This window comes from Choloepus didactylus, chromosome 19 (genome assembly GCF_015220235.1).
Source record: "Choloepus didactylus isolate mChoDid1 chromosome 19, mChoDid1.pri, whole genome shotgun sequence".
Taxonomy (NCBI): Eukaryota; Metazoa; Chordata; class Mammalia; order Pilosa; family Megalonychidae; genus Choloepus; species Choloepus didactylus.
In genome coordinates this window covers 32,714,902-32,730,470 of record NC_051325.1, presented here as the reverse complement: position 1 = coordinate 32,730,470, position 15,569 = coordinate 32,714,902, and the positions used below count along the sequence as shown (strand labels likewise).

At 50.4% G+C, this 15,569-nt stretch overlaps 1 protein-coding gene across 1 annotated transcript in view; it reads left to right on the top strand.

The window, feature by feature from the left end:
• TGM6 (transglutaminase 6) overlaps positions 1-15,569 on the top strand; it is a 33,560-nt gene that overhangs the window by 11,083 nt on the left and 6,908 nt on the right. The window contains exons 2-9 of the mRNA XM_037811136.1: positions 913-1,086; positions 1,622-1,864; positions 2,606-2,724; positions 4,020-4,148; positions 5,534-5,711; positions 6,268-6,406; positions 8,583-8,686; positions 8,765-9,007. Of these exons, the coding sequence (XP_037667064.1) occupies positions 913-1,086; positions 1,622-1,864; positions 2,606-2,724; positions 4,020-4,148; positions 5,534-5,711; positions 6,268-6,406; positions 8,583-8,686; positions 8,765-9,007 (1,329 nt within the window). The remainder of the gene's footprint in view (positions 1-912; positions 1,087-1,621; positions 1,865-2,605; positions 2,725-4,019; positions 4,149-5,533; positions 5,712-6,267; positions 6,407-8,582; positions 8,687-8,764; positions 9,008-15,569) is intronic.

Below are 15,569 nucleotides of genomic sequence, written 5' to 3'. Positions count from 1 at the left end.
CTGTGTTCCCTCCCTCCTTTGAATCCACCAAGGCTCCAGCTTAGAGGCTGGGGCAGACAATCCCTGTGCCCGTGCTCCCGGCTCCCCAGGCCTTGCCCTTGCAGAACCTTGCAAAGTCTGCACTCAGGCACTTGAGGTATACCTAATTAGAGCTGATCTCCACTGGACTGTCAACTCCCTGATGGCCCGCCCATGTCTATTTCACAGACTATTACACGTAGTCAGGCTCCATAAATATTTATTGAATGAATGAACCCTGAATAGACCAAGGAAGAGGACGATTGAGGCTAGATATGCCACTCACATCTCCTCTGGTAACCACCCCCCTGCCATCCAATTTAATACTCAGCTTCAAAGCCACCTCCTCCAGGAAGCCTTCCTTGTTGCCCCTCAGACCAGGTCAAGTCCCTCTAGCATATGTTCCTTCAGCTCCGTGTACTTTTCTTTGACAGCATGTATCAAAATGGTAATTAGTTGTTTGTAGACACATCTGGGACATAATAACTAATGTTTATTAAGCTCTGTGTTCTGGGGATGCAGTTATCTTCGCAATCACCCCACAAGGTGTCATTATTCCCATTCAGTTGGGGGGAAGGCCAGGGGGAAGCTGAGGTACAAAGAGGTCAAGTAGAAGGTGGTTCAGCCCCTGATGGCTGAGTCAGGATTTGAAACCACATCAGCAGACCCCAGAGGCTGTGCTCACAACCATTGTTCCACCCAGTCTCACTGGGCACCTCTCAAGGGGAGACCCACATCTGCCCTGTTCACCAATACAGCCCTAGCCCAGCCCTATCGATCACATCAGTCTGTGATCAATAGTTCCTGGATGGAACCAATGAGAGTGCGAGCCGAGGGCTGGAGGAGAAACGTGCCCAGAACGAGGCCTCCTCTCTCTGTCCCCTCCCCACCCAGGGATCAGAGTCATGGAGGTGGACTGGCAGCGGCCGAGCAATGGTGCCGCCCACCACACCCAGGAGTACCCCAGCCCTGAGCTGGTGGTCCGCAGGGGACAGGGGTTCAGCCTCACGCTGGAGCTGAGCAGAACGCCGGACAGCGAGGAGACCCTCATCTTCACGGTGGAGACAGGTAACTGCGCCTCACCAGCGCCCCTGCTGGTCGGCTGTCAGAGAGCCTTGACTTGTGACCCCCGACCCCCGAGTGAGACCCTGCTGTCATCCGTCTGGCCCCAACTATGCGGGAAGTCGGACCGCCAGGTGGGCTGGACCTCGAACCCTGGAGGCTTTGATGACAGCCTTCTGGAGACAGTTGGAAGGTGCTGCCTGCAGGCGGGGGGGACGGACGAGATGATCTCTCTGGAATCCCAGGAACCCCAGGGAATCGAGGGCTCTGGGGGGACATGGGAAATCATCAGGCACTTTTGGAGCTCAAGTTTATCTTTCCTCTTCTGGCTAGACACGGGGAGGAGCAGCATCTCGTCCAGGGGTGGCTGGGAGCCAGGACGCCTGGGCTGCTCCTGCTCTGCCGCTGATGAGGTCCTTTCCCCCAGCACCCCCAGTTCAGGGGTGCAGATTGGACTTGCAGAGCCATAGCTTTTCCCTTTCTCTAGAGCTAGATTTCCTAGGGGCAACTGGGTCCCCAGATTCCCTCTCCTCTCCGCCAGGGCCCCAAGCTTCCGAGGCCCTCCACACCAAGGCCGTGTTCCAGACATCAGAGCCAGAGGCGGGCGACGGCTGGACCGCGGTGGAGGAGGCTCGGACGGAGAACACCGTGACCGTCAGCCTCACCAGCCCTCCCGACGCAGCCATTGGCCGCTACCGGCTGAGCACCAGGGTTTCCTCCCGCCGCAAACACAGCAACAGGAAGCTGGGCGAGTTTGTTCTCCTCTTCAACCCCTGGTGCCCAGGTAGGAGCTGCTGAGTCCAAGGCAAAGGGCTCCCTGAAGCTGTCCTCAGAGGCAGGCCTGCCCTGGGAGGGAGCCCGGGAGGCAGGTTAAGGGGTAAGGAGGTGGATGCCAAGAGCTGGGCGAGGGCCTGGCCTGGGTGGGGGTGGGCACTGGGCAGAAGCAGCAGGTGCTACAAAGCAGCCCAGGCTGGAGGGGCAGGAATCTGGTGGTTTCTAGTGCATGGAGGCCAGTGTGCATGAGGGGGGCCTGCTGGGCGGGAGCCCTGGTGTGGGGACCAGGCAGGCCCAGCTCTGCTAAGCCACTTCTGAGTCTCAGTTTCCTCATCTGCAATATGGGAATAATAACAGTGCCTCCCTCTTAGGTAAGAATTTGTAGAATTAATGCTTGTAAACTATGAGGCCTCTTAAAAGATAGCCAGGCTTGGTGCTCTTAGTAATACTTAAGAAATATGGGGCTGCTGCGGCCATCAAGGAGGGTCACCCAAAGGAGCTGGACTCATAAAATCCTTCCATCTTGGGCTGGGTTGGGATTGGTCCCCCCGTGGGATGGGGTTAGATGTCAGGGGCCAGGCAGGGAGGCAGTGAGGAAGCCCAGAGAGCCCCTCTCTCCCCTCCACCTCCCGAGTCAGCCTCCAGGCCCCGTCCTGCTGCTGATCCCATTGCTGCCTCCTTTCCCCGACTCCCACCCCAGGCCGGCAGGGCCAGAGCCCCAGCCCACGGGGGCCTCATGACTGCTTTTCAGAGGACGACGTGTTTCTGGCCTCGGAGAAGGAGAGACAGGAGTACGTGCTCAACGACAGCGGGGTCATCTTCCGGGGTGTGGAGAAGCACATCCGAGCCCAGGGCTGGAACTACGGGCAGGTCTCCAGGGGCAAGGGTCGGACAGGGGCTGGGGGCTGGGGCGGGCGGAAAGTCTGCCCAGGAGCCCTTCTGTCTGCTCACTTCTCCCCGGGCAGGGCAAACCGGTCTGGCTCTTAGAGCAAATCCTTCCATTCGTTCATCTATTAATTATGCCAGGGCCTGTACTGGGTCCTTGGGAAGGGGAGGTGCTTTGGATACAGTCTGGAAACAGAACAGATCAGTTCTGTTGTGGAAGGATAAGTAGCATAGATCAGTGGCTCTCAAATGTTAGTGCACATTGGAATCACTTGGAGGGCTTCACACACACTGCTGGGTCCCACTCCCAGAGTTTCAAATTCAGCAGGTCCTTTGGGGCCCAAGTACTTGCAGTTCTAACAAGTCCCCAGGTGGATGCTGATGCCACAGTTCTGGAATCACACTTTAAGAGCCACTGGTCTTGATGAATAATTACTAATGCAAGGCGTAATGGGGCAGGGAAGTCAAAGTGGTAGAGATGGGAGCAAAGGGAGTTCAGAAGTAGGTGAAGGAAAACTCCACCTTGGGAACCGTGAAAGGCTGCCCTGCATGATATTGGAGTTGGGTATCGAAGTTTGAGCAGACACAGCAGCAGGGATGTGGGCAGTGTAGGAGCCGTCTGAGGTTCTGCTGGAGGAGCTCTGCCTGCCTGCGCTCCAGCAGCCCAACGGGGGGGAGGTCAGAGAGGCGAGTGAAGACCAGCCCCCCTGCAGGACCTTGAATGTCAGGCTGAGAAGTTCAAACACTTCCCTGAAGGGCAGAGGTTGCAAGCATTTGGAGTTCAGCAGCTGGGCAGGGATGACATAATGGAATTTAGGGTCCATCTACAACATAACTCCTACTCAGTGCCCGCTGATAGTTGCTGAGTGGGAAAGTGAGCCCCAAGTTACCAGACATTCCAACTTTTCAGAAACCAGGTATCTTTATTCTTATGCAAAAGTCCTCCCATTTTTAAAACGGTGTCAACTAACTCAAACTTATTGGAAAACATCATGCAGACCAGGTGAGCACATCAGGGAGGTAGATGTGGCTTAAGAGCCACCAGTTTTTGTGACTTAACTGCGGGTAATGGGGAGTCATGGGTGGTTATTGATGGGGAGGGGCATGGTAAATGTTGAGTTTCTGGCTCCCAGGTGACTTCTTGAAAGAGAGTTTCTGAGGTGGTGAAGCCCTGTGATGTCCCTGGGGAGTGAGTTTAGGGTGAACCCCTCTACACAGAGTCACAGGGTCTGGGATATGGATGAGGCACTGGCCTCTAAGTACAGCCTCTCTGGGAGCAGTTTGAGGAAGGCATCCTGAACATCTGCCTCTCCATCCTGGACCGAAGCCCCAGTTACCAAGACAACCAAGCCACCGATGTGTCCCGCCGCCACGACCCCATCTACATCAGCAGGGTCATCAGTGCCATGGTGAGGAACCCCTGCCACTCCTGCATCTACACTCCCGGGTAGACCCCTGGCCAATCCCTATGGTTTTTCCCAAGTCATCTCTCATTTTGATTCTCAACTGCTGCCTAACAACTACCCCCAAACTCAGTGGTGTAAAACAGCCATTTATTGTACTACAATTTTGTTGATCTGGAGCTTGGGCAGGGCACTGTGAGGAAGGCTCATCTACTCCAAGGTGGGGTGGTGTGCATGGCTGCAGATGAGTGGGATAGTGTGATGGGGCCTTGGTTATGGCAGTCGACCTTTCCTTGGTTCTCTTACGTGTCGTGTCTGCTGCAGCTGGAACATCCCAGATGGCTTCTTCACCCTCTTGCCTGGCACCTGGGCTGGGATGGCTGGAGCGGCTGGAGCTAGCCAATCACCACTCTTTCTCTCCATGCAGCCTCTCCACGGGGCTAGCTTGGGCTTCCTTACAGCATGATTGTCTCAGGGTAATCAGCCTTGTAAAATGACAGCAGGCTTCTCCCCAGGCAGTTGTTCCAAGAGACGGAAGTGGGCTCCCAGTCTCATAAGGTCTGGGCATGCATCACCTCCACCATAATCACTGTCAAAGCCAGTCCCAGGTCAGCCCAGATGCAGGGGTGGGGTATCACATCCCCCAGGTCACAGTGCTTCCTCCGTGAAAGGCAGCCAGAGTGCCTGCTAGCTCCACCACAGGCAGGTGGTAAGGTCAGTGGGAGGGTATCTAAGATTCCAAAAATGAGTCAAGCTCTGTTTATCAAAACCTCAAAGATATGTTGGAGCACAGATAATTAAAAGCAGGACCAATCCAGAAAGGCAGAGCATTACAGCCCTGTGAATACGAACACAGGCTCCCAAGTCAAAGTCCTGAATTTACAGTTCACCCCTTCTACCAACTTGCTGTGTGACTTTGAGCAAGTCTCTTAACTCTTCTGAGCCTCATTTTCTCATCTGAAAAGAAGGTACCTAATAGAACTACATCATAGCCTGAAACAGCTAATATAGTATGCCCCAAGCCTCAGGCCGGTGCCTGGCACACAGCAAGCATCTAATTTAGATGTGAGCTGTCTCTATAATCTGTACCACCAAGAGTCCCAAAAGGTAGATCATTTAAAAACAGGAAGTGCTCTAAAATTGTATAGTTTTAAACAACAGAATATCCAAGCAGAAGATAATTGAAAATGATAAATGGTACCCAAAAGTAGGTATTTTAAGATGGTAGCTGTCCCCCAATTCTTAGACAATTCAAAAATAAGGGGTGGTCCAAAATGACTGGGTTCTCCAAAGCAGGAGCTGGTTGAACGATGGGGACGTTTCAGGAGTGGGAGCCAGGTGGCCCCGAGGGAAGCCGTGCTTGGTGGTGGACCGTGCCCCCCTCTGCCCAGGTGAACAGCAATGATGACCGGGGCGTGGTGCAAGGCCAGTGGCAGGGCAAGTACGGCGGCGGCACCAGCCCACTGCACTGGCGGGGCAGCGTGGCCATTCTGCAGAAGTGGTTCAAGGGCAGGTACAAGCCAGTCAAATATGGCCAGTGCTGGGTCTTCGCTGGAGTCCTGTGCACAGGTACCTGGGAAAGAAGGTCCCACACCCCACCCCCAGTGCTTGTGCCCTTGTTTGCATGTTTTGCATATATTTGCATAGACCCACCCCCGAACCCATTTTTCTTTACCTGTGATGGAGAAATAGAAATCCAGTTTGTGAAGAGAGAACCCAGGTAATTCATTTACTTGATTCTTTGTCTTTTATTTTGCAGAATGTGTCCCACCTCCCTCTGCTTCTCCCTTGGGCTAGTTCTGTGGACCCCCAGGCCATGTTTCCCTCTGGAAAGTGAAGGGCTGTATTATACACGACCTTGAAGGTCCTGCCAGCCTCAGAGTCCATTATATTGGAGGTGGCAGTAATGTCCCCAGAAGACCCCTGAGAGGAGGCACAGGAGGTGGTGGCATTTCTGAGAGCAGAGGCTGGAGGCTCAGCCCTGCCAAAGTCCACAGACAAGCAGAGACAGGGAGGGAGCTGTGGCCGGCAGTGAGCGGGTTGCCCGCTGGGGAAGTCCAGAGCCCTCTGCCCCAGCCTGGGGTCCCGGCCTGCTCCTGGAGCCACTCGGCCTCCTGCTCTTCAGTCCTCAGGTGCTTGGGGATCGCCACACGGGTCGTATCCAACTTCAACTCGGCCCACGACACGGACAGGAACCTGAGTGTGGACAAATACGTGGACTCCTTCGGGCGCACCCTGGGGGAGCTGACGGAAGACAGCATGTGGTGGGTCCTAGGTCCCCAGCCCAGGCCAAGGGGCTCCCCGAGGCCCAGCAGATGTAGTCAGGCCCCATGTTCCATTACACGGCCCGGGGCGTGGCAGCCCCAGATCTAAAACCCAGCTCTCCTGAGCCAGTCCTAGGAGGATTGAGAGGGGCCCTGCAGGGGAAGATCACAAGCAGCATGACTACTTTTTCTGTAGGAATCTGAGTCCTCCCCGAGAGTCCTAGGGGGCTTTCTCCTTGCTCCTGCTTCTCTGTCTGCTGCCGGTGCTCCCTGCTGTCTTTCCCAGGTTGGAAACAACCTTCTTCCTCTGTTACAACAAAATAAAACTTCTCACACAAAGCTTTAAACATTCATTTTAATTTAATTTTTAAAAATCAGGAATACATTCATGTGGTTTTGTAGCCAAAAGGTACAAAAATGGGTTATAGTGAAAAGTCTCTCCCACCTACGTCTCCAGCTCCTTGTCCTCCTCTCCAGAGGCAGCATGATGACTAGCTTCTTACACCATTTTCCAGAGAGAGGCTCTGCAGATACCAGACCATGCATGTATATAGCTCCCTGTCTTGACCTGCTTAAACAATATTGGCAGCATAATGTAACATGTTCTTCTTGTGTGCACATTTAATGGTATGGTCTGGAGATCACTCTATAACAGCATGTAAAGAGTTTCCTTACTTTTCATAGTGTTTAAAATATTAATACATAACACCACACTCACTGAGCCCTTACTCTGAGATCTAAGTGCTGAACATATTCACTTATATATTCCTCCAAACAACCTTGTAAGCAGGTTAGTATTAGTATCTCTGTTTTAACAGATGAGGACAACTGAGGCACAGAGAGATTAAGTAACTTGGCTAAGGCCACACAGCTACTGAGCAGAACAGCAGGATATGAACCCTGTCTGCCTCTCTCTCAACTGTATTTATGTAACCACCCCATCAGGGTGGACATTTAAATTGCTTCCAAACGTTTGCTTTTACCAATGAGGCTTCAGTGAATAACCTTGTCCAAATGTCTATTCACACACAAAGTATCCTTCAATAGTCAGCTTTCTAAAGAATCTAAAGAGGGAGAAGGTAGAGAGTAATACAGGACCAAAGTACAGACAGCCTCGGCATTCCTGTTCTTAGAATATGTGTCCTACACCCACACCCAGGGAAGCACATCCAGGGTCCTTCTCCCCATCTGGCTTCCAACCAACCATCCCCCTGCTTCTCTCCTCTCCCCCTTTCTTCTCTTCTTTTTGGTTCTTTCACTCCCTCTCCCTGGAGGAACACAGAAAAAAAAATCATCTTCTTTTCCTTTCCTCAGGCAGAACAGACACTCCTTTTGATGTCAGGGTCCCTGTCACCATCCAGGTTGCCAGTGCCCTCCCTTTTACCCCCAAATGCTTATCAAGGTATTCTCCCAAAGGCCGTTCCCTCCCTAAGTGAGTTCTTGGACCAGCTGTAAAGATGCAACATCAGGCAAACCAGGGGGGTGTTTCTTACTGTTGTTTCCTTACTGTGTGATCCTGGATGAGTGAGGGCCCTTTTCCTAGTTTTGTATTGTCATCTTTACTACAGATATTTTAAAATAAAACTGAGCTCCTTACCAAAGCCTGTAGAGCTCTGCATAATGTGAACCCTACTTAAGCCTGGTCATATCCCAGAGATACACGCTTTCTGCCCCTTACACGCTAAGCTTTTTTTGGTCTCTCAGGACCTTTGTACATGCTGTTCTCTCTCCTAAAACACTGTTCCCCTCACTCTTCTCACTTAGGTCTCACCTGAGATGTCATCTATCTAGAGAAGGCCCCCAACAGTTACTGTCTACCTCAAGCCCCTTCTTTCTCTTCACAGCACTAATTGTTGCTTGCACTGTTTTCTTTATCTGCTTACTTAATTATGGCTGTCTCCCCACCTGTCAACTTTTTTAGAAGGTAAGCTGCAGGACAAGAATCATCTTTCTTATTCATAATTGTATTTCTGGTATGTTGAACAGGTTCTTAGCAGATATGGATAGAGATGGATGATAGAGACAGACAGAGACACAGATAGAGACAGGTGAATGATGGGTGCTCATAAATCTGGCTGAATGAGTGATTCAGGAGGCTCAGCCGTGGCACTCAGGCCCAGGGCCTGACCCTTCACCGCCCCCCCATCTCCCCACCCCCGTCCTCCCTCTGTGGCAGGAATTTCCACGTCTGGAATGAGAGCTGGTTTGCCCGGCGGGACCTGGGCCCCTCTTACAGTGGCTGGCAGGTTCTGGACGCCACCCCCCAGGAGGAGAGCAAAGGTAGGGGCTCGGCCGGGCGGGTCCCCAGACCGCGGCTCCTCCCCGTCCCCGCTGCTCACGCCCGCCCCGCCCGCGCAGGCGCGTTCCGCTGCGGCCCGGCCTCGGTGGCCGCCATCCGGGAGGGCGACGTGCACCTCGCCCACGACGGCCCCTTCGTGTTTGCCGAGGTCAACGCGGACTACGTCACGTGGCTCTGGCACGAGGACGAGGGCCGCGAGCGCGTGTACTCGGACACGAAGAAGATCGGCAGGTGCATCAGCACCAAGGCGGTGGGCAGCGACTCCCGCGTGGACATCACCGGCCTCTACAAGCACCCGGAAGGTAAGGGCGATGGGGCCGCCTGCGCCGCCTGGGGTGGCTGATCGGCCGCGGAGGGGAGCTGTGCGCCCGGGGCCGCCCCTCGCACCTGCCGGGAGGCGCCAGCAGCTTCCCTCTAGCTTTGCTTTTGTGCTTTGAGCCCAGTGCCTTTACTTAAGTAATACTGCGAGCATCCTCGGTTTGCTAAGCACCTCCCTGTGTTAGAAGATTTCCACCTGCCAGGCACTGTATTGGGTATATTTTCATATGATAATAATCATTACTACCTATAATAACAGTGATGACAGTAGCAGGTATTATTTACTGAACACCTAGGATACCCTGAGCTAGTGTATAATTCAAAATTATTGTACTCATAGCAGCTCCTGTCCGTGTAGCACTTATTATTTGCCATGCCCTGTGCCATGGTCACTAAATTACGGCCAGTGGTTTATTGAAGAGCTTGTATTTATTGGGGTATTAACACAAGACAGTTACATATTTTTTCCAGTAGTTGCCCTAGCTGTACTTTAAAGTTTCCCTTTCTTGATGAGTAAGAAGTCCCTTAGCAGTGTCCATTTCTGCTTATTAGAAGTGTTGTTCCGGTAATTAAGACTTCAAGTTCCAACTGAGTCAAAGCTTGTCTCCTCCCCTCTGCTCAGCATGAGCTGGAGCAGCGGCCCTGGGAGCTGGCAGCAGGGGAAGGGGCAGAGTCTGCTCTGGATGCCCCACCCCTCCCTTTTCTACTGCTTTGCCTTCCACACAGTGGAATCCCCTGGGAGTTGTGTTCATTATATATATTAAACAGTGCTCGTGTATGTGCTCAGGAGTCTGTGGGTCAGCAATTTGGGCTGTGTTCCGCTGGAATGGCTCCTCTCTGCTGCACGCAGCCTCCCGTCCCCCAGCAGGCTAGCCCTGGCTGTCCCCAGGTGGCAGAATTCCCAGACGGTGAGGATGGAAGTTGCAAGGGTTCTCGAGGCCTGGCTCAGAGCTTACCCACCATCACTTCTGTCAAAGCCAACAAAACCAGCTCAGACGCAACCAGTGGGAAATGGATTCCACCTCTTGATGAGAAAAGTTGCGAAGTATTATGGCCATGTTTAACCTTCCACAGCAGCCCAGACTCCTCCCCTGGCTGATTAGATCACAGTCTCTAGACAGTAGCACTCAGGCATCAGGATTTTTTAAAGCTCTCCAGGTGGTTCCAATGTTCAGTCAAGGTTGAGAACCACTGGTCTAAGGGTCTAAGCCTTCTGGGGTGTTAGGTCATGAGGAGGATGAGAGAAGAGAGCAAAGGCCTTGGACTTGTCTGGAGACAAACTGCCGCCCCAGTTTACTATTGTGCTTGACAAGGCCAGATGCGGCTCCTTCACAATCTGCTGCCATCAGGGATCACTCTTGGGCTGTTCCCCCAAGCTCTGCTGATTTCTTGAGCCATTAGGCCCCCCTCTTTCAGCTGACCTCCCTCCCCCACCCCAGTTGGCAGTCACAGGGCTTCCTTCTGATGCATGGTGATTTTTGCCCCCACATTCTACAGTGGTTTTTCCAAGATTCATCTACATTCCATGTCCAGCTCCAAGGTTGGGGCCTGGGTCCTGTCCCTTGGGAGTAGGGAAGCAAGGTCTGACTGCCCATCTCCCACCTTTGGTTCTTTTCTTTCTGTTCCAGTGATATGTGGTTTGGTAAGCAAGGCAGGATCTGCTGACATCCTGCAGGGAATGAATTACTAACCACCCTTCTCATAGGCACCCACAAACTTTACCAGCAAACCCCCAAACTGTAAATGTTGCAGACATCCCCAGACTTTATACTGACTTTTGTGAAGGTCTCACCACCACCATTTCCTTAGTTCCTTTCTCCAGGGACATGGTGCATCCTTGAATGTTGATCGTCTCCTCCCCTTTTGTCCCCCCTTACATTCTCTTGAGGGGGGCTGTGGATGGGGGTGGTGGATGGGAAGCCTCTTCTGAACTGACACCTCTCTCAGAGGTCCCCCTGGTTGATGGCTAGGCCCTGTCTGCTGGGAGCTTCTGGAACTTAGAACATGGGGTCTTTGGAACTTTTTGCCCTAAGTTTTGGACATGGCCACAGGAGAAATCTACATCCTGTTACAGGATGACTATAATAGCCATTATCATTACTGCCTGCCTGCTGTGGGCTGGCTGTTTTCACATGTTATTTAGTGATTTCATTTAACAAGTGCTTGTAAATCACATACCATGTGCCTGTAAATCACATACCATGTGCCTGTAGGGTATAACATTCATTTTACAGAGGAGAAATGCAGTGAGGGAAGTTGACCAACTAGTAAGTGGGGAATCGGGCTCCAGAGTCCACACTCCTCACTCTGTAATTTGTTGCCAGTATTTTATTATAATAATATCCACTATTTATTGACTACCTATTATGGGCCAAGTGATTTCACCTCTAGAATAATAATAATAATAACAATAATGATGATAACAATGATAGCACCATCAAGCATAGTGGCAAGCACTGTCTATGCATTTCATTTATTCCTCATTTTAAAAAAGTCATTTCATAGATAAGCAAACTAAGGCACAGGGAGGCTGAGTAATGTCCCCAAGGTTCCAAAGTCTAGAAGAGCTGGGATTCCAGCCAGGCAGTCTACTCTCAGAGCCTCTGCCCTCCACCATGCTAGACTGCCCCTTCTCTTCTATGATGCCCATGTGTGCCCTATACCACACTAGGCTCTGAAACACTGCCTCCTGAGTGCCAGGCATGATTCAGGGGCCAAGGGTGCACAGAGACATTCCCAGAGGACTCACAGTCTGTTGAGCTGGCAGTATAAAGGCAGTACAGGGTGATCAGCACTAAGTTGGGGGAGACCAGAAGGCTGAAGGAGCACAGAGGAGCATGGGATGTAGGTGGGGAGGGAGACAAAGGGAACCCTGGAGGGAGTAAGTTTTAGCCAGGAGGGGAGGGGTTGGGAAGGCATTCCAGGAAGATGGGGTCCTATGCATCCTGATTCCAGACCCAGGTGCTATTCATCCAGGCCACAGCATTCTATCCATGAGATGACAAGGACTCGGGCTCTGTCTGCCTTACCAAGACACAAGACTAGAGCTCAAAGATTCAGAGCTGCTGGGAGCAGTGGGCTTTGCCCTGAGATGGTCCAGATGCCCAAGAAAGAAGGAAAGGGCATTCTAAGGAAGCTGTGTGTGCAGAAACACACTGCTGCCCTCAGCTTCAGGTGGGCATTCTACCAGGGACTGCAGAGGTAGGGTGGAGGAAGTCAGCTTCCCCCGCTGATCTGCGGGCCAAGAGACTGAACACAGAGCCAGAATGTTAGTCGGCAAAGCTGCTGCCAGTGGAGCAAGGTTGGCAGACTTGTCCAGCCATAGGCTTCTGGGCCTGTGTGGGAAGACTGAGCACCTGCTGACCAGGGCCTGGCCGGCCACACAGACAGTGAGCACAGCGGGGGTGGGGCTGGGGCTGAGAGGCGGGTCCACAGAGACCTTGTGGAAATTAAAAGATATTTTGTGCTGAATGAAAATGAAAACACAAATACACCCAAATTTATGGGATGCAGCTAAAGCAGTGCTTAGAGGAAAATGTATAGCTGTTGTTCTAGTTTGCTAATGCTGCCAGAATGCAAAACACCAGAAATGGATTGGCTTTTATAAACGGGGTTTATTTGGTTACAAAGTTAAAGTCATATGGCCATAAAGCGTCCAAGGTAACACATCAACAATCAGGTACCTTCACTGGAGGATGGCCAATGGCGTCCAGAAAACCTCTGGTAACTGGAAAGGCACGTGGCCAGTGTCTGCTCCAAGTTCTGGTTTCAAAATGGCTTTCTCCCAGAACGTTCCTCTCTAGGCTGCAGCTCCTCGTCAAAATGTCACTCTCAGTTGCTCTTAGGGCATCCTCTCTTAGCTTCTCCGGAGCAAGAGTCTTTCAATGGCCGTCTTCAAACTTTCTCTCATCTGCTGCTACTCTCTCAGCTTCCGTGCATTCTTCAAAGTGTCCCTCTTGGCTGTGGCTCCCCTTCAAAATATCACTCTCAGTTGCTCTTCAAAATGTCACTTACAGCTGCACTGAGTTCCTTCTGTTTGTCAGCTCATTTACGTGGCCCCAGTGATTTAATTTAGACCTACCCTGAATGGGCAGGCCAACACTTCCATGGACATCATCCAATCAGAGTCATCACCCACAGCTGGGCAGGTGGCATCTCCATGAAAACACTCAAAGAATTACAATCTGATCAACACTGATGTGTCTGCCCACACAAGATTACATCAAAGAAAATGGCATTTTGGGGGACATAATACATTCACACCGCACAGCTGTAATCATCTATTTAAAAAGAAGAAAGATCAAATTAATAACCTAATGTTCCACCTTACAATACTGGAAAAGGAAAAGCAAACAACACCTAAAGCAAGCAGAAGAAAGGAAATAAGAAAGATTGAGCAGAAGTAAATGAAATAGAGAATAGAAAAATTAGAGAGAAAATCAATGAAACCAAACATTGGCACTTTGAAAAGCACAGCAAAATTGACAAACCTTTGGTTAGATTGACTAAGAAAAAAGGAGGAAATAAAAGAGGGTATATCACTACCAACCTGGCAGAAATAAAAAGGGTTATAAGGAAATGCAATGAACAACTGCATGCCAAAAAAAAAATTGGATAACTTAGATGACATGGACAAATTCCTATAAAGACACAAACACTAAACTGACTCAAGAAGAAACAGGAAATCTGAAGAGGTCAGTAACAAGAGATTGATACGTAATCAAAAACTTTCCCACAAAGAAAAGGCAAGGCCCAGATGGCTTCACTGGTGAATTCTACCAAAGATTAAAAAAGAAGGATTAATACCAATCTCTCAAAAACTTTTCCAAAAAAATAGGAGAGAACACCTCCCAACCCATGCTATGAGGTGAGTCTTACCGTGATATTTAAACCAGATGATAACATCACAAGAAAATAAAACCACAGACCAATATCCATTATGAATATAGATGGAAAATCCTCAACCAAATACTAGCAAATCAAATCCAGCCACATTTACCAAAAATGATTGACACACCACAACCAAGTGGGATTCATCCAGGAATGCAAGGTTGATCAAATATCTGAAAATCAGCTAATGAAATATGCTACATTAATATAATAAAGGACAAAAAACACACATGACCATCTAATTAGACACAAAATAAAGCCTTTGACAAAATCCAACACCCCAAAAAGGATAAAAATGCTCAACAAATGAGTAAAAGAAGGTAATTCCTCAACCTGATACAGGGCATCTATTAAAAACCCATAGTAAACATCATACATCATGGTGAAAGATTGACTGCTTTGCCACAAAGATCAGAGAAAAAGTCAAGGATGTCCACACATGCCACTTTGACTAAACATACTGGAGGTTCTAGCCAGGGCAATTAAGCAAGAAAAATAAATTTTAAAAAGTTCCAGATTAGAAAGGGAGAAGTACACTCCTAGATTTCTGGCTTTTATAATTGGGCAAGTGGTGGAGGCATTTGATGAGATGGGAAATGCTGCAGTAGGTGGCATGTTTGGTTGAATTTGAGGTACCTTGGTGTGGGTGTGGGGGTGCTTTCCAGTTGTATATCCTGGTCTGGAGCTGTAAAGAAAGGATTGAGCTAGAGAGACATCCTAAACTCACACAGGTATGCTCACAGGTCTACAGGAAAATTGCAGAGAGCACTGTGCCAGTTTGGATGTATTATGCGCCCCCCCCCCCCCAAATGGCATGTTCTTTAATGCAATCTTGGGGCAGATGCATTAGTGTTGATTAGGTTGGAATCTTTGGATTATGTTGTTTCCATGAAGATGTGACCCACCCAACTGTAGGTGATACCTTTGATTAGATTATTTCCATGGAATTATGGACCCTGCCCATTTAGAGTTGGTCTTGACTTAATCACTGGAGCACTATAAAAGAGCTCACAAACAAAAGGACCTCAGAGCAGCTGCAGCTTAGAGAGACATTTTGGAGACAGCCTTTGAAAACAGACTTTTGCTGACACTTTGCCCCAAAGAAGCAAAGAAAGGACAAGTGCCCCAAGAGCAACATTTTGAAGAATGCACAGGAGTTGAGAGAGGAGCTGGAACACAGCCTGGGATCAGCAGATGCCAGCCACGTGCCTTCCCAGATAACAGAGGTTTTCCAGACGCCATTGGCCTTCCTTCGATGAAGGTATACTTGTGTTGATGCCTTAACTTGGACATTTTCATGGCCTTCAGACTGTAACTTTGTAACCAAATAAATCCCCTTTATAAAAGCCAATCCACTTTTGGTGTTTTGCATAATGGCAGCATTAGCAAACTGGAACGAGCACACTGCGAGTGCAGCAGACTGGTGGGCATTGCAGGGCTCGGTGGGGACTGTGGAGAACCAGAGAGTGCATCCCTGTCCAGAGGGGTCAGCCACTCCTCAGCCCCAGCCCGTTATTGCAATGTAGAGAGACGCTTCGAAAGCATGAATAAGAACATGGAATTTGGCCCCAGACCGCCTGGGTTCAAAGCCTGGCTCCCTCACTTACTAGCTGTGTGACGGACAAGTTACTTAACTCCAGTGTGCCTCAGGTTCTT